At 43.6% G+C, this 19,396-nt stretch overlaps 1 protein-coding gene across 2 annotated transcripts in view; it reads left to right on the forward strand.

Moving 5' to 3' along the window:
- Nucleotides 1–19,396, forward strand: part of LOC120946921 (alpha-2-macroglobulin-like protein 1) — a 221,074-nt gene that overhangs the window by 47,888 nt on the left and 153,790 nt on the right. For both annotated transcript variants that reach the window (XM_040361745.1, XM_040361746.1), the window contains exons 8-11: nucleotides 3,457–3,610; nucleotides 5,614–5,722; nucleotides 5,798–5,913; nucleotides 19,109–19,270. In XM_040361745.1, coding sequence (XP_040217679.1) covers nucleotides 3,457–3,610; nucleotides 5,614–5,722; nucleotides 5,798–5,913; nucleotides 19,109–19,270 — 541 coding nt within the window. The remainder of the gene's footprint in view (nucleotides 1–3,456; nucleotides 3,611–5,613; nucleotides 5,723–5,797; nucleotides 5,914–19,108; nucleotides 19,271–19,396) is intronic.

Raw genomic sequence — 19,396 nt, forward strand, 5'->3', positions numbered from 1 at the left:
CACCAGTTACAAATTTTTTTTTAGGCCTGGAGATTACATAAAATCCCCAAACATTTTTAGCTGGATTCAGAGACGCCGCAACTTAAAGGCAGCGTAGCGTATCGTATTTACGCAATGCCGCCTTAAGTTAGAGAGGCGAGTACTGTATTCACAAAGTACTTGCCTCCTAACTTACAGCGGTGTAGCGTAAATAGGGCCGGCCTAATTCAAATGAGGATGAGGGGCGTGTTTTATGTTAATGTGGGGTGACCTGACGTGATTGACGTTTTTTACGAACGGCGCATGCGCCGTCCGTGTACATATCCCAGTGTGCATTGCGCCAAAGTACGCCGCAAGGACGTATTGGTTTCGACGTGAACGTAAGTTACGTCCTGCAGTCCTATTCACGGACGACTTACGCAAACCACGTAAAATTTTCAAATTTCAACGCAGGAACGACAGCCATACTTAACATTGACTAGTCCAACTATTTGATGGAATAACTTTACGCCTGAAAACGCCTTACGTAAACGGCGTATCTTTACTGCGACGGGCGCACGTACATTTGTGAATAGGCGTATCTAGTCATTTACATATTCTACGCCGAACTCAACGGAAGCGCCACCTAGCGGCCAGCCTAAATATTGCACAATAAGATACGACGGCGCAGGCTGTCGTATCTTAGCTAGGTTTAAGTGTATCTCAGTTTGAGAATACACTTAAACTTAGAACGGCGCAGATTCCGAGTTAGGTCGGCGTATCTACTGATACGCCGGCCTAACTCTCTCTGAATCCAGCTATATATCTTTTCGAATAGCAGACATCCTAGACAATAAAATAGTGGTTGTTTAGATTTTTAGTGTGACAGTTTAGGAAACACTGGCTTCAGTTATTTCTGCATTAATTTCATGGAAAATGTAGTCAGGGAATTCTGACACTTTTCTAACAATCACTAATAAAATCAGATACAGCAGGGCAACTAGCATATCAGAAGGAGGACAGCAATCTCAGTGTAGCGCTACCCCCTCAGGAGCCGCTGGTTGTTTTGGGATCGGCGTATTAAGTTACCTCTTATCGTTGTCTAGGGTGATTGTAGGGAGTAGAGTAGTAAACGAATGTCCAATCAGCGAATGAGATTTTATTTCTCGGCCCAACACGACCAACATCAACATGAGGTAGAGAGAATGGAGCAGCATGGAGCTCCGCGTAGCATGCGACCCTGGCCTGGTAAGCCATATCGCTGGGGTCCATTGGATGCGCACACCCTAAAGGTGGGTGCCGCACCTGGAATGCGCGAAGAACAAAAGAAAATGGCGTCTGCCACAGATATACTCTCCCCCAGCATGCCCCGCGAGGGAAAACTCCTCTAATTGGCTGCTGGGGAAAAGCAGCTCTGCCAGAACCCCTCTAGCGCCAACTGTCTCCCAGGGGTGGAATCGGCAACCCTGGAGCGCAGACTGACCTACAGGACAGTTCAAGAATGACAGCAGCCTAAATTTAACAAATTAGGAATGGGAGCAAAATAACTCTCCCATTCTCCCACTAACTTTAGCGTAGCGCCCATACTGAAAGTAAGGGGGCGCTACATCAGTCACCATTTTTCTTTTGTGCTTTTCATTTCTGCATTAGTTAGACCAAGGGTCTCCAAACTTTCTAAACAAAGGGCCAGCTTATTGTCCTTCAGACTTTAGAGGGGCCGCACTGTGCCAGCTGGAGTGGAATTTTTCCCCGTGGAAATAAACATGCCATATTTGGTACTAGTGGTAGAAATAATGCCCTATTGTTGGTAACATTGGGTGTAATAGTTCTCCATTGTTGCTGCCAGTGGGAGAAATGGTGCCCCAGTGTTGATGTTAGTTGGCAGAACAGTGTTTTGTATCAGAGGGAGGAATAGTGCCCCAAGGGCTGGGAAAAGGCCACATCCGGCCCCCGGGCCGCAGTTTGAAGACCACTGAGTTAGACATAGCAGATTTATTTATGTAAAAAGTACATAAACGTGGAGAGGTTGAAATTACCGGACTCTGAGAAAATACGATATTCTCAAATTTATCACTTTGTATCATCGCTCTGGAAAAACAAGTCCTCTCCCCCGATCTTCACTCGCTACGAGCAATGGTGTAGCCAAAAGGCGGAGCAAAGGGGAGGCATATCTATAATATACACATCCTTATCGGAACCAACGTCCAAATTCTCGTACATGGAGGCTTGGGAAAGAGATCTACAAGAGACCTGGGACCTGGAGGAATGGCACAAGGTAGGAACGAGAGCTTTCAAAGGACTTGTTAACATTTCTCTAATAGAAGCTAATCTGAAAGTTATAATGCGATGGTATCTGGTACCTAGTAGGGTGGCGGCGATGTTCCCGACCGCCTCACCGCTATGTTTTAGGGAATGTCAAACCCAGGGCTCCATGCTACATATTTGGTGGGAGTGTCCAAAAATTAGAGGATTTTGGAATAAAATCTTTCACCTCCTCAGAAAAGTAATGGGTGAAGTCCCCACAGATAGCGTTGCTTGGTGTCCGCATCCCACAAGCCCCCAAAATTACTCAAAAACTGATTGATTTTATGCTCTTAGGGGCAAAAACTACTTTAGCTGGGGCATGGAAACAACCTACGGTATCTGTCTCGGCGGCCAAGAGGAAAATATCTTGGATCATGAACCAAGAGAAAATGATTAGCTCAATTCTAAACACTACTAATCTATTTGAGGCTATTTGGGAGCCCTGGGCTAGACATATTGGTATATCCCTCACGCTGGAACCTTAGGCGAATTCTACAGTTGTTTACAGTCTGTAGCTGGCAATATCCTTCTTTCTTCTCCTTTTCTCTTTTTCTGTTCCTATATCTTTAGGCTATCTTTTTTTTTATATATATATATTATTTATTTCTGTTGTTCTCACTAATACAACGTTTGATAGCAGTCACTGTACCTCGGTCTGCTTTAGCTAGAACTTGATGCTCATACAGCTCTAGGACCACAGGAGCTTCTGTATGCCTCGGTAGGTATCGTTAGGATTCTCCGAGGAGGAAAGAACTGGTAGATCCTAGTATTAATCTCCTCACTTTAGAGCTCTCAACCGACTCTGGAGGTTTCTGTTATTCTGGAGCAGCGAGATGAGTTCTGTGTTTAAGAATGTATCTCCTGAATTTATCGAATTAGCCTGTCCCCGACACAGTTTGTGCCCATAGGGGGTGTCGGGACTGGCAATGGAATTAAGTGCACTTATAGGTGATACCTGCTTTTATGTAATTGTTAGCATACGAAGTGGGTGGGTGACCTGGGGTTTTTTTTTTTTTCCTCTAAAGATGGTTGTTTATCTGACATGAATACTTTGACAAGCATTGTACGTATTTAATACTGGCCCCAGAATGTGCTGGCGGCAATAACGTGTACTGTACTGCTCTTCAATAAATTTATTTTAAACTGAAAAAAAAAAAGTACATAAACGGCCTATTTCTCATCTTCAATTTCCAGTTACACCTACGGAAAGCCAGTACAAGGTAACCTAAACATTGAAATCTGTCCAAAAACTCATATTGTGTGTCGTTCATTATACGGATGCTGCGGTGTAATTGATGATGATGATGAGCACGATTCAGAAAAATGTATAAAAATAACACACGCTAAGGTAAGTGGCTTTTCTCCTACAATTACAAAAAAATACTCCTTAAATGAAAACTTCTTGTTTTGGGAGGAGGGAAGCAAGATGTGGTTCTCAGTCAAAGTATTTATTTCCGTCTGTGATCCAAGCTTGGATATTTCCCTCCACCTTTGGCATAGCTACTAAAGCCCAAGGTTGGCTTTTTAGTTGAATTACCACGGTAACCAGCCTTAAATAATTGTACGGGGTCTTCAAAACGTTTCTGCACTTTTATATTCTTGATGGAAACAGTGAGGGTGGGAAGAGTAGTCATTTTGTCGAGTGTCATGTGCCGTGCAGTTTAGTATAAGAGTTATATAAATTCCTGTCTATTGCCTAAAGAGCCAGCTATGAGTAAGCACCAGTAGTTACGGTGTGAAACATGTCAGCTGTTGATTGCATCTTTTGCTTTATGGTTCTTAACGGCCATCCGGATTAAATTATTTTCTATATTAGTATAAAGCAGGGGTGTCCATACTTTTTTCAAAGAGGGACAGATTTGATGAAGTGAACATGCGTGAGGGCCGACCATTTTGCCTGACATTCTTTGAACCATTAAAAATTCGGTCCAAGTGTGTTTGTCAGAGCACTGCTCAACAAGAATTCTCTCGCTTCTCATCAGTGCAGCCTCCCCATTGCTATCAGTGCAGCCTGATCCATTCCCATCTGCAGCCTCGGAGGGAACAGGGGGGTGGTGGGACGAGCGCAAACAGATTACATACAGGAGAATCTCCTGTTTACTCAGCGGCCTCTTTAATACAAAGTCCAATGATAGACAGAACGTCATCTAATGGCAGCCCAGGAGATGGGACTTTCTAGTACAAATGCCACTGAGTAAAAGGGAGATTCTCCTGTATGAAATCTGACGGCGCTAGTTCTGCCCCTTTCCTGTCCCCTCTGAGGTAGCGCCAATGAATTCAGTATATATCTTTAGTGGCCCGGGATATGTATATCCAAATTACCAGGGGGGCCACATTAAACCGGAACAAGGGCCGCAATCGGCCCGCGGGCCGGACTTAGGACGTGCCTGGTATAAAGCCTCGTACACACGCACGGTTTTCTTGGACAGAAACAGCAAGAAAACTGCTGGCAGAGCTTTCTTGCCGAGTAACCTGTGCGTGTGTACGATGCTTTGAGGTTTCTCGTCGAGAAAACTGCCCAGAATCTAGATGAGAAAAATAGAGAACCTGCTCTCTATTTTCTCGTTGTGATTCTCGGCAGTGTTCTCCTGCCGAGAAACCCGAGCGTGTGTATACTTACCTGCCTCCATGGAAACCCGCGCATGCTCAAAATGACTTTGACGCATTTGCGGTAGCTTCCAAGGCATAGGTAGGGTGAAGCAAGATGGCGGCAACTGCATCGAATGTGACGAGCGCATGCTTGTCGTAGTCGATGGCGTCACCGCGTTCGTGCCATTCAAAAGAATGGCGGTTCTTTTGATTCGTACGTGTGTACACTCGGCAGGCAAGAAAATCTTGCCAGGAATCTCGTCAGGAAAAACAATGTTTTTTTTCCTGACGAGAATCCTGGCTGTGTGTACAGGGCTTTAGAGTTGTCAAGCTGTGGTGAAGATAGCTGCAAAACGTATAAAAAAAAAGTGCGAAAACTTTTTGAAGAATCCTTGTATATATTACTGTGGAATATCCCCTTGAGAGTGCACAAAAACAATCATTCTGAATTACCAGCACTATACTTATGGGTTCTTCATATGCATATAAAGAGACCTTAGGTACGTGACAATTAAGGCTTGACTGAAATATTAAGCTTGGCCTATGAAATCTAAAAGGATTTAGCCTTTTTTTAATTTGTAATAGTGAATGGATACAGTATGAAGTTTATATCTATATGATAAAGTTTGTAAGCTTGTTTCCTCTTCCTTTCTCTTAAATTGTTCCTCCATTTCTCTCTGAAATGTTGCACCTTATCTTTTTCAAATGCATTTTTCTATACTTTATACACTATTGACACTTTCAGCATGTCCTTTCCTTTAGACTGACAGTAAGGGGTGTCTATCCAGGGAGATCGACCTTCATGCTTTCAAATTCTCATATGAAAACAAGCAATTACAGATTGTAGCTACACTGACAGAGGATGGCACAGGTATGAATTTAGAAAATAACTATGAGCTTAAAAATGTACTAGCCAAGAATATAACCGTAAATCTCTGTCTTCCAGGCCACAAGGAGGAAGCATCAGCTGAGCTCCAACTCAGTACTACTAGTAGCGATAAGAAAATACAATTTGAGCATACTGGACTGTTATTCCAAAGAGGAGTTCCATTCAGTGGCAAGGTATAGAGAAAATGAAAATTAAGGAAGAAATACAGAGTTGTTATCTTGTAAAATCTGTTTACCACATGTGTAAATACTATTGATTAGGAAAATGTGCAAATCATTATTATAATATGTTTAATTTCATTTTTAGACCCTGCTTCAGAGAATAATGCAGGGCTAGTCAGGCTTAGCCTTTGCGCTATGGTAAAACAACAAATCCTATGCATCTACCTCTGGGAGTCATGCTTGTGGTCATGAGTCTTACCATGCCTCACTAGACTTCACAGTACTGAAGCTGCATACCCCTGCAGTAATGAATTGCTTTGTTTTTGTGCTTATGTGGATCAACATAAAACAAGTCTCCATTTCTTTAAGCACACCCCAACCACCACACACATCACAACACCTCTACCTATTTTTCCAAAATTCACTCTTCATACAGTACATCCTTTCCTCTTCTTCCTGCAGGAAAGCAAGACCATTTGATTTTCACAGTGAATGACACTGATGTTATTTTGTCAGTACTGCTCTCTATAGTATCGTACTGTAAGCCCTAGCCAATGTGGTGACCTTCCCCCAGGAGGTTTGTCCTAGACATGTGCAACTCGTTTTTTCTTCAAAATTCTGCTTATTCGTTCATTTGGAAGCATCTGAATGAACAAAAGACTATTTGACAAATGTTTTCAAAAACAAATTCTCTAAAAGAACGAAAATTCGAAAAAACAAAAATCCCAAAATTTGAAAATCTGAAAATCATAAAGAACGAAAATCCGAAAATAAGAACGAAGATACGAAAAAACGGAAAGCATTCGGATAATTTAGGTTTTTTAATGAAATTATTAACCATTATTATAGTTTTTTTTATTCTAATTTATTAATAATAAATAATAATATTACTAAAAACTATAATAATAGTTATAAACTATTACATTTTAGATATTGGAATTTCCTTTCAAATTTGGCTGTTATTAAATATAACAAATAAACGAAAAATAACAAGTTAAATAAAACAAAAAATAACTGTCTTCTACCCCAGCATAAGATTGCCAGAAATGTTTCTGCATTGGACAGTGTTGGGGACAAGGCGGATATTGCAGTAAGCTGTATTTTTTAATGGCTGGGCATATTTTTTATTTACAACTGGAGTTATAGCCAACCTAAGCATTTATTTGCTTTTGGTGATATGTAATTGCTCTTACAGCGGGCCTTACATCACCAGATTCCTCCATTCACAAAAGGGAGATAGATTAAGGACTCCCCTCTGCCAGGACATTGTATTCTGACAGCGGCAACCAATGCTGTCAGAATACACTGATCAAAAAATGCAGTTGATTAGCTGCAGCAGCTGGTTGACAAAAAAAAAAAATTCAACATGTCCCTTCGCCCACACACTGATCGAAAGTCCATGTTGGACTGGCTGAAGTTTAATCAGTGTATAGCCAGCTTAAGCCTATTGTGTCAATTACTACTACTAGCTATTGTTATAGATGTAGTATTATCCTTGACATTTCCTGAGGAGTAAAATTCAATATGTTGTGCTAAGGAAATTAAAAATACAATTAATATTATTCAAAAATAAAAAAACGATTTGACAATCCAATATATATATATATATATATATACACACACACACATCCATATACATCAGGGCCGCTGATAAGCCAGTACAACTGGCCCTTTTTTTTTTTTTAGGGGTCCGGAGGTCCCCAGGGGCCCGGAGGCCCACAGAGTCCCAGATGACAACTCCCCCTTTTTTTATTTATTTTTTTATAAAAAATATATATATTTTTCTTAATATATTTTCATTTTAATTTTTATTAAAGGGCCATTTATTTTTTATTTATTTTTAGAGGTCCGGGGGTCCCCAGGGGTCCGAAGGCCCCCAGGGCCCCGGATGGCAACCCCCCTTTTTATTATTTATTTTTTATTAAAAAAAAAAATTCTAATATATATATATATATAATTTTTTTTTTTTCAATTTCAGACGGCAGCCCCCCCCCCCCCCGGTTCTCTGCTCCAGGTGCCAATGCCGTAACGTGCTGCAGAGACAGTTTCAAGGCGGGGCCAGGGGTGGAGCTAAAGGAGGGACCAGGGGCGGGACCAGGGGTGGAGCTGAAGGGGGCCCTGTCAGGTAGGCTGTACGGGGCCCCATGATTTCTATCAGCGGCCCTGATATACATACTTAGAGCGCACTCTGAGGAGAAGCAAACAATAGCTACAAACTTTAAGATTGAGGCCTCATAGGATGGGGGGGGGGGGGGTTGGTGTATGTGAGCCACTGCACTGTGCGTCGCCTCAGTGTAATAGTATATCTGGCTCTGTTTGTTATTGTAGTGTAGAGAGTGATGCCACGTACACACTGTCGTTATTTGTCTTGTAAAAAAACGTTGTTTTTTCTCATGAAAAAAACGAAGTTTTTCAAACTTCATTTTAAAAAACGACGTTGCCTACACACCATCGTTTTCTGAAAATGCTCTTGCAAAGCACGGTTATGTACAACAAGTACGACGGCACTCTGTTCCATTCCAGCTCGTGTCATAACTTGCTTCTGAGCATGCGCGTGTTTAAAAACGTTGTTTTAAAAGTCGTTTTAGCCCACACACGATCATTTTTTATGACACAAAAAACGACAAAATTTAAGCGGATTTTTTTTAGTAGCTTGGTGGTGGAAAATGTTTTAGCGGTTAAGACTGCAAAATGTGGATAGTGATTGGATTTGGGTCTGGAAGTAAATGTCACTGTCCATTATTACACTTGGCACCTTGGTAAGAGGCAAGGGAAGGTTAGTTGTGGCCAGCTCCAAGTCCAGGGATGGGGGAAAATAATAGTACCCAGTTTTTGAAAGACTGATTTTTAGTAAGTGGTTTGACATCAATACTGATATGTAATTTATTAGAATATGATCTAGTGATGTGCAAGGAGACTGAAGGGGTGAACAGAAGAGTTCAGAGGACAGAGGCTTGGGAGGTACTAAACATTAATAATGCAGAGCAGCGGGAGGAAGAGGAGGACTTAATTTCCTCTCAAGGCTCACTTTATGAAGACACCATTCTTGCACTGCCACATAATACACAAGACGAGAGGGTGGAGGAGGATTTTGGTAGTTTTGGAGGCATTGAAGCATGGGAAGACATGCGTCAAACCGTAAGAGATGGTTTTTCATCCCCAGAAACCGTAGCAGTAGTGCGTGGCTGGGAGGAGGCAGTTCTACATACTATAATCCTCAGTAACCCTGAGGACTCTGCTTCTCATGCCTCCGCAAGCTTGCGGTGCATGGCCTTCCTTATTCTTCAAAGTCTTTGAAAGGACCCAATAATTTGTGGCATCAAGGATAAGGATTGATATTGGTTGGCAACCCTCCTTGACCACTGTTACAAGGGGAAAGTCTTGGGACTTATCCTGCCCTTGCAGAGGGCGCACAGGATAAAATATCTTTGGGAAACCCTAAAGAGGAGTTCAGGTAATGCCTCTCCAGACTTTGGTAGGTTACAGTCTCATTGAAAAGCTAGTTTTGAGGCTTCTGTCGGTCAAATGAGGAGCAGTGGAAAAGGGGGCAACCACAGTGATGCATTTCAAAATTTGTTTAGTCTTCGGTGCCCAGGACTGTTGGCTTCAATATCCCATCGGCAGCATCTGCATCATATGGTGGAAGATTGAAGTAATGAATTGCTTTGTTTTTGTGCTTATGTGGATCAACATAAAACAAGTCTCCATTTCTTTAAGCACACCCCAACCACCACACACATCACAACACCTCTAACTATGTTTCCAAAATTCACTCTTCATACATCCTTTCCTCTTCTTCCTGCAGGAAAGCAAGACAATTTGATTTTCACAGTGAATGACACTGATGTTATTTTGTCAGTACTGCTCTCTATAGTATCGTACTGTAAGCCCAAGCCAACTCTGTGACCTTCCCCCAGGAGGTTTGTCTTAGACATGTGAAATTAGTTTTTTCTTCAAAATTCTGCTTATTCGTTCATTTGGAAGCATCTGAATGAACAAAAGACTATTTGACAAATGTTTTAAAAAAAAATTCTCTAAAAGAACGAAAATTCGAAAGAACAAAAATCCCAAAATTTGAAAATCTGAAAATCATAAAGAACGAAAATCCGAAAATAAGAACGAAGATACGAAAAAACGGAAAGCATTTGGATAATTTAGTTTTTTTAATTAAATTATTACCGGTAACCATTATTATAGTTTTTTTATTATAATTTATTAATAATAAATAATAATACTACTAAAAACTATAATAATAGTTATAAACTATTCAATTTCTTTATCGTACATCACGGGACACAGAGCGGCATTCATTACTATATGGGTTATATGGAGTACCTTCAGGTGTTGACACTGGCAATCTTCAAACAGGAAATGCCCCTCCCTATATAACCCCCTCCCATAGGAGGAGTACCTCAGTTTTTACGCCAGTGTCTTAGGTGTTGGTCATGGTTTAGCTTGCCTCCACATCCTTGGATTAAGGTGGGCTAACCGGTTCTGTCCAAAGGCCTCAGTGCTAAAGTGGTCAGTAACCGGACCCCAAACCATTGGGGTATAGCCCATAATGCTTTCTGTCACAGAGAGCTGGACCCTGGGCCCAGAACCTAGAAACCTTTGGGGGCCTAATGTTTCTGTTGCCAGGGTGCTATATGGGCCCAGGACAGTGGATCCTTCATAGGAACCCAGGGCCTGAAGGTCTAGACAGCCCCACGGAGATGGGGGAAGATTGGACCTCTTGCTGTGCAAAGTCCTGCGGCATGGAGCAGGTAAGTGAAAGGGAAAACTTGCGGAACTTGGTTCGCAGCAGGTTTTGTCTGGGGGAAGGTCACAGCGGGACATGCCTATGGTTTATGCGCTGCATCTGGCAAGGTGAGTCACATATCTTAAAGATAGGATGACTATATATATGTGTATAATCCCCATAATTGTGACCTCCCTGGTAGTATTGCAACTGGTGCTAGTAGCATTGAAAAGGGCCTGTGTGTATAGTGACAATTCTCTTAAGAGAAGCCCCTGGGAATCTATTGAGGTTTCTTATGTAAAGGGAGTGAATGCTCTTACCTGCAAGCCTGCTCAGAGAGGTCCAGGCGGTTGCTGCAGACAGATCAGTGCCGCTCTATGGATCCTGGCCTGTACGGCAGGATCAGCCTCTGACCTCCTCGTGTGGGCCTCCCCCCCCCCCCCCGCGGCGGGCGCGCGCGCGCGTCCCCGTGATATGGGCGCAATTTCGCGCCGTTTTTCTGAAGGGGAAGGGCGGGCCCGTAGGTAAAAGGAAGGGGCGGCCCTTCCAAAGAGTTCCCAGCTCAGTGATGTGTTGGAACTGAGAGAGGAGGACAGAGCGGCAGAGTGGGGCGCCGAGGACACACAGTGGCCAAAGAAAAGTATTACAGTCTGCAAACAGACTGTCTTTCACCCTAAAGATAGGGTTTCTTTTTTCTTTTTTCTTTTCAGCAGTTTTTATTGGCAAATACTACTAAAGGGGGACAGAATGGTTTTTCTTTCTTTGGTTTAAAAAAAAAAAAAAAAAAAAAGCCAAGATTAATAAGGAAAGGCATTTTTCCCCAGAAAGGGTTTGTGGGCAACAACTATTTATTTTCCCAAAACACCATTAAGTAGCGGGCGTACCTCAGTATTGTACCATGGCATCTGGTTCGGAGGGTACAAAAGGTGGGGATTCCCCCAGAGGGTCCGGGGTCTCGGACAAAGTCTTACCGCTACTTTCCCCAGAAGGAGCCTTGGTGAGACCATCGGGATCTGAGGCTGGAGCTGGCACGGGTCAGTCCAACCCTAGGATGGTCACGGACGAGGTACTGTCCACCTCTCTAAAAGAGATGGAAAAAAGAATGGAAAAAATGATAGCCAAGGCTATGCGGGGCAGAAAACGGAATAGATCTCCGTCGCCCGAGCGTGAACCCTCAGACGAGGAGGTCCCTTCCGCAGAGGAATGGGAAGACCTCTTGGACAAGGACCAAGTAGGTTCAGGGATCGAGGATCCGGGTACGGAGGAGTCTGGCGCAGCCTCCCAAGGGGAGAGCTGGTGGGTTCAAGTTTTAACAGACTTGGTCCATAGGACGTTTAACTTGCCAGTACCAGATCTCCAAGTATCAACGGTCTCAGCTTTAGGCTCACTAAGAGCGCCTCAAACCAATGCGGTTTTTCCGATCCATCCTCTACTAGAGGAAGTTATGTTCCAAGATTGGGCCAAGCCAGATAGAATCTTTGTACCACCAAAGAGATTCTCTGCCTTATATCCTATGGAAGAGAAATTTTCCAAGAGATGGGCAGCCCCGGCTGTAGACGCAGCCATCTCATGTGTTAACAAGTCTTTAACATGCCCTGTAGAAAACATACAGGTGTTCAAGGATCCGGTTGATAAACGCTTGGAAACGCTACTGAAGACCTCCTTCACTACTGCAAGGGCAGTAGTGCAGCCAGCTGTGGCTGCAATTGGGGTTGCGCAAGCATTATCGGATCAAGCTAAGCAGATGCTTAAACTTATTCCTGCCCAGCAGGCAGAAGAATTTTCGGACGTCCCTAGGGCCATACGATTTACGGTAGATGCGATTAAGGATTCGATCCAGCAAGCGTCACGCCTATCATTATCCCTTATCCATATGAGAAGACTCTTATGGTTAAAGAGCTGGGAGGCAGAGCCCCCATGCAAGAAGCTCCTGGTAGGGTTTCCCTTCCATGGAGGACGACTCTTCGGAGAAGACCTGGACAAATACATCCAGACCATTTCAAGCGGAAAAAGTACTCTTTTGCCCACCAAGAGGAAGTTTCGGGGGCCTGCGTTTAAACGACAGTACTCCCCTGGGCAGGGGCCCTCCAATACCAAACAGTATCGACGGCCTCCTGCGAAAGCAAATTTTAACAAGTCGCAGGGACAGGCCGGCGCAGGCAAGAAGCAGTGGTTTCGCAAGCCAGCAAAGCCAGCCCCCAAGCCGGCCTTATGAAGGGGCGCCCCCACCCTCGAAGGTGGGGGGAAGACTGCGTCTCTTTACAGAAGTTTGGGAGACCAGCATTCCCGACAAATGGGTACGGTCCTCCGTGGCTACAGGCTACAAACTAGACTTCCTAAAGTTTCCTCCTCCTCATTTTCAGGAGTCAAGAGTACCAAACGATCCCAAGAAGGGAGCCGCATTAATAGCGGCATTGAATCATCTACTCTCTCAGGAGGTAATAGTAGAGGTACCAGTCCAAGAACAGGGGCTAGGTTTCTACTCCAACCTATTCATTATCCCAAAGCCCAACGGCGATGTCAGGCCAATTTTGGACTTAAAAATGGTAAATGCATACCTAAAGGTCCGCTCATTTCGGATGGAATCCGTGCGGTCAGCAGTTGCCGCACTTCAGAAGGACGATTTTATGGCATCCATAGACATAAAGGATGCTTACCTTCATGTTCCAGTTTACCAGCCACATCAAAGATTTCTACGCTTCTCGGTGGCTCTACGTCATTTCCAATTCATGGCGCTTCCCTTCGGGTTAGCTACGGCCCCCCGGGTATTCACGAAGGTCCTAGCTCCAATCCTAGCCAATCTAAGGATTCAAGGGGTCACAATCCTAGCATACCTGGACGACCTCCTAGTCATAGATCACTCGTCTCCTGGCTTGAAACAAGCAGTGGCCCTCACAGTCCAGTACCTCGAGAGGTTCGGCTGGGTCCTAAATCAAGAAAAATCAGTATTCCAGCCCACAAGGCAGTTGGAATATCTCGGCATGAGATTAGACACAGAACAACAGAGGGTGTTTCTGCCTCTGATAAAAGTCAAAGCCATCAAGGAATTAATTCTACTGGTTCTAAGCAAGAAGGAACCAACTGTTCGCCTATGTATGAGGTTACTAGGCAAAATGGTGGCCACATTCGAGGCGGTACCGTACGCCCAGAGCCACACTCGCATCCTCCAGGCAGCCATTCTGTCAGCCTGGAGCAGGAGGCCACAGGCCTTAGATATCCCTTTGCCGCTCTCATCAAGAGTCCGACAAAGTCTGTGTTGGTGGTTAGACCCTCAGAATCTACTGAAGGGGAAGTCTTTCAGCCCAGTGGCTTGGAAGATAGTAACCACAGACGCCAGCCTAACAGGCTGGGGAGCAATTTTGGATGGTTGCACTCGCCAAGGAACTTGGGCAAAGCCAGAGAAGCAATTGCCCATCAACATCTTGGAGCTCAGAGCAGCTCGACTAGCCCTCAGGGCTTGGACGTCCAAGTTGCAGGGGTTCCCGGTGAGAATTCAATCGGACAATGCCACAGCAGTGGCATACATAAATCACCAAGGGGGAACCAAGAGTCAAGCCGCTCAGAGAGAGGTGAGCTTGATTCTCCTATGGGCAGAAGCTCATGTGCCCTGCATATCGGCGATATTTATTCCAGGAGTGGACAACCTTCAGGCGGACTTTTTAAGTCGCCAGACTCTGTTGCCGGGGGAATGGTCTCTACATCCACAGGTCTTTCAGACACTCTGCCAGAGATGGGGAGTGCCGGACGTGGACGTCATGGCATCAAGACTCAACAAGAAACTAGACAGGTTCATATCCCGCTCAAGGGATCCGATGGCCTGCGGAACCGATGCGCTGGTTTGCCCTTGGCATCAGTTCAGACTACTTTATGCATTTCCCCCGCTCCAGTTACTACCCCGCCTGCTGCGCAGGATCAGGGTGGAGCACATACCAGTCATCCTGGTAGCTCCAGCATGGCCCAGAAGGGCATGGTATTCACTAATCCTAAAGATGGTAGTGGGAGACCCTTGGACTCTTCCTCTACGGCCAGACCTGCTATCGCAAGGTCCGATCCTCCACCCTGCCTTACGGCATCTAAATTTGACGGCCTGGAAGCTGAATCCCTGATTCTCAGGGGTAGAGGTCTGTCTCAGAAAGTAATCTCTACCCTAATCAGAGCCAGGAAACCGGTCTCTAGGGTGATTTATTACAGGGTCTGGAAGGCCTATGTAGGCTGGTGTGAGTCCAAGCGATGGCTTTCTCGCAAATTCACCATTGATAGAGTTTTAAGTTTTCTCCAGCTAGGAGTGGATAAAGGATTGGCATTAAGCACAATCAAAGGACAGATTTCTGCTCTGTCAGTGTGGTTTCAGCGGCCGCTGGCCACCCACTCGCTGGTTAAGACCTTCCTTCAAGGGGTCTTACGTATTAAACCTCCAGTTAAATCCCCGCTTTGCCCGTGGGATTTAAACCTTGTTTTGTCAAGTTTACAGAAACAACCGTTTGAGCCGTTGGCTGAAATTCCTTTGGTTTTACTGACAAGGAAGTTAGTATTTTTGGTCGCCATAGTTTCCGCAAGAAGAGTATCGGAACTGGCGGCCTTATCCTGTAAGGAACCATATCTTATTTTTCATAAGGACAGGGTCGTTCTCCGCCCTCATCCTTCCTTCCTACCGAAGGTTGTATCCAGTTTTCATTTGAACCAGGATTTGGTATTACCATCCTTCTTCCCTAAACCTACTTCCAGAAAGGAAGGGTTGCTGCATACCTTGGATATCGTCAGGGCCATGAAGGCCTATCTTAAAGCTACAGAGAAAATCCGAAAAACAGATGTGCTGTTTATTCTACCAGATGGGCCCAAGAAGGGGCAGGCAGCTGCAAAGTCCACCATTTCTAGGTGGATTAAACAATTAATCACTCAGGCCTACGGCTTGAAAGGGTTGCCTCCTCCAGTATCATTAAAGGCTCATTCTACTAGGGCCATGGGCGCCTCCTGGGCAGCACACCACCAGATCTCTATGGCTCAAGTTTGCAAGGCGGCAACCTGGTCTTCTGTCCACACGTTTACAAAATTCTACCAGTTGGACGTAAGAAGGAATACTGATACTGCCTTCGGGCAGGCAGTGCTGCAGGCTGCAGTTTGAGACCCTCGGATTCCGGGGGCTCCTCTTTTTTGAGTTAAATTTAAAAAATTTAAGATTATTTTTCTCAACTAAGTTGGATTTATTATGATTTGAGTATTTCTCTAAATTAAATCCTTTGTCTTGGAGATGTTCTCCCTCCCCTCATTGTGAGCATTGCTTTGGGACATCCCATATAGTAATGAATGCCGCTCTGTGTCCCGTGATGTACGATAAAGAAAAAGGGATTTTTAATACAGCTTACCTGTAAAATCCTTTTCTTGGAGTACATCACGGGACACAGAGCTCCCACCCCTCTTTTTTGGGGACCATTTTGGGAGGCATACTGCTTGCTACAAAACTGAGGTACTCCTCCTATGGGAGGGGGTTATATAGGGAGGGGCATTTCCTGTTTGAAGATTGCCAGTGTCAACACCTGAAGGTACTCCATATAACCCATATAGTAATGAATGCCGCTCTGTGTCCCGTGATGTACTCCAAGAAAAGGATTTTACAGGTAAGCTGTATTAAAAATCCCTTTTTTAGATATTGGAATTTCCTTTCAAATTTGGCTGTTATTGAATGTAACAAATATGAATTCATCCGAATCTACAAATTATCTGAAATAATGAATGCTGCATCTATATGAATTGAACATAACAAATTTAAATGCATCCAAAGTTATGAATGATCAAAATAACGAATGCCGATCATAACGAATGATCTGATAAACGAAAAAAAAAACAAAAAACAAGTTAAATAAAACAAAAAATAACTGTCTTCTAACCCAGCATAAGATTGGCAGAAAAGTTTCTGCATTGGACAGTGTTGGGGACAAGGCAGATATTGCAGTAAGCTGTATTTTTTTAATGGCTGGGCATATTTTTTATTTATAACTGGAGTTATAGCCAACTTAAGCATTTATTAGCTGAAGCAGCTGGTTGACAAAAAAAATTCAACATGTCCCTTCGCCCACACACTGATCGAAAGTTTAATCAGTGTATAGCCAGCTTAAGCCTATGGTGTCAATTACTACTACTAGCTATTGTTATTGATATAGTATTATCCTTGACATTTCCTGAGGAGTAAAATTCAATATGTTGTGCTAAGGAAATAAAAAATACAATTAATATTATTCAAAAATAAAAAAACGATTTGACAATCCAATATAGCCTCTGTAGTGCCTTACTTCTCATTGGAAGAATATCTTATGATTGCAACACTTTCCCTCTCTCTACTACATTAACAAACCAAGCCCAAATATACTATTACACTACTTATTCAACTTTGCAGCTCAAAACATTTTTTTTTCGCCATCTGTGTCTCATAGCCAAACAGGAACTGAGAGGAAACCCCTGCAAATTAGGGGAATTTCTTAGGGATTCCCAGGTCACCAGCACTAGTGTGCCCATTGGAGGATTTCCCCTCTATTACTTTTCTGGGGACAACCTAAAATTTGTGATTTTCTTTTACTTTAACTTTCCATTATAATGGTAAACAGGACAAATGGAAAGGGGAAACCTCCCTAATGGGGGCACAGTCAGCAATACAAAAAGTGATCTTATCCATGTCCACTGTCCAAAAAAATAAAAAAATAAAAGTTTTGGCTTTAGTTATATTTTAATAGTAAAAAATCATAGACATATACAGTGTGTGTGTGTATATATGTGTGTGTGTATATGTATGTATGTGTATATATATATATATATATATATATATATATACCGTATTTTTCGCTCTATAAGACACACCTGACCATAAGACGCACCTATGTTTTAGAGGGGGAAAACAAGAAAAAAAAATATTCTTAACCAAATGGTGTCCCAAAATATTTACCAGTGCCCATGAAATGCAGCCAGACCATTGCCAAAGAAATGCAGCCAGACCATTGCCAAAGAAATGCAGCCAGACCATTGCCAAAGAAATGCAGCCAGACCATTGCCAATATTGCAGCCTTACCTGTGCCATCGCTCGGGCTGCTCTATCTTCTCAGCAAGTGTCAGGACATTTCAGGCTGGCTCCTTTGTGTGGCTGGCTGGTTTGCTGGTGTGGATGGGTCACCCAGGGTGGCTGGCTGGCACCCTGACCCTGCTGTGGGTATGTCGCTGTAGGTGGCTGGCTGGCACCTTGCTGTGGGTCAGTGGTTGGCTGGCACGATGCACCCTACTGTGGCTGACAGAGAGGGGTGGGCTGAAGGAGAGTCCTCAGTAACCCTGAGGACTCTGCTTCTCATGCCTCCGCAAGCTTGCGGTGCATGGCCTCCCTTATTCTTCAAAGTCTGCGAAAGGACCCAATAATTTGTGGCATCAAGGATAAGGATTGATATTGGTTGGCAAACCTCCTTGACCACTGTTACAAGGGGAAAGTCTTGGAACTTATCCTGCCCTCGCAAAGGGCGCACAGGATAAAATATCTTGGGGACACCCTAAAGAGGAGTTCATGTAATGCCTTTCCAGACTTTGGTAGGTTACAGTCTCATTGAAAAGCTAGTTTTGAGGCTTCTGTCGGTCAAATGAGGAGCAGTGGAGAAGGGGGCAACCACAGTGATGCATTTCAAAATTTGTTTAGTCCTCGGCGCCCAGGACTGTTGGCTTCAATATCCCATCGGCAGCGTCTGCATCATATGGTGGAAGATTATCTAGGGAAGAAAACGGACATGGAGAGCTTTCCAGTAGACGATCCACTGGGTTACTGGGTCATGAGAGTAGACCACTGGCCAGAACTTGCCCAATATGCAATTGAGCTGTTGGGGTGCTTTGCATCCAGCATGCTTTCAAACGGGCTTTGAGTACTGCCACAGATAAAAGAGCACGCCTGTCCACAGACTGTTGACCCGGTGACATTTCTAAAAATATATCAGTCCTGGATTAGCAGCAGCTATCAAACCCATGATGCTGATGCTGATTAAGTGTTATTGGGATCTCAAATCTCTGCAAGACTGTCAAGGCTGCCTAGCTTTGTGGGTGTTGATTCTATCTTGAAGTATTTTTTTGGTATAGGTTTCATTTTCACAATTAACACACAAGATCCAATTTTTTCACACTTGTTTGACAGGTGCATTAAATACACATTTTTTACAGCAAGGTCAATTCTTTCTTTCATCAAGAATACCTCTAGAAGGTTATGGGGTGAAGGTACCTCCAACACCCAAAGCCCAATTTTGGCGCAACTGTTTGACATGGGCATCAAATTTAAATTTTCTACAGCAAGACCAATTCTTGCTTTCATCAAAAGTACCTCTAGGTTATGGGATGAAGGCACCTCCAATGCCCAAAGACCAATTTTTCTGCAAATGTGTTACAAAATATTGTAAGTAAGTCTGGATGTTTATGTCAACTTTCTGATCAAAAATGTCCTTCTCTCTCCCACAGATTAAAGTGACTGATGAGGATAATCAACCATTGGCTAATGTGTCTGTGGCAATAGTATCAAATGAAGATTCTAAAAAGCTTGCAACACTAGAAACCGACAAAGATGGAGTGGCTTCTTTTACAGTTAACACTGATTCATGGGGTGACAGTGTAGGATTATCTGTAAGTTACTACTACACTCATGCACATTTTTACAGTTTACAGTATATTGTATTCTTAAGCATATCTTTAGGCTGCATTCACAGAGTGATTTTTAGGCATTTTATTTGAAGTGTATACAACATTTTT

The sequence above is a fragment of the Rana temporaria genome, chromosome 8 (assembly GCF_905171775.1).
Source record: "Rana temporaria chromosome 8, aRanTem1.1, whole genome shotgun sequence".
NCBI classification, from domain to species: domain Eukaryota; kingdom Metazoa; phylum Chordata; class Amphibia; order Anura; family Ranidae; genus Rana; species Rana temporaria.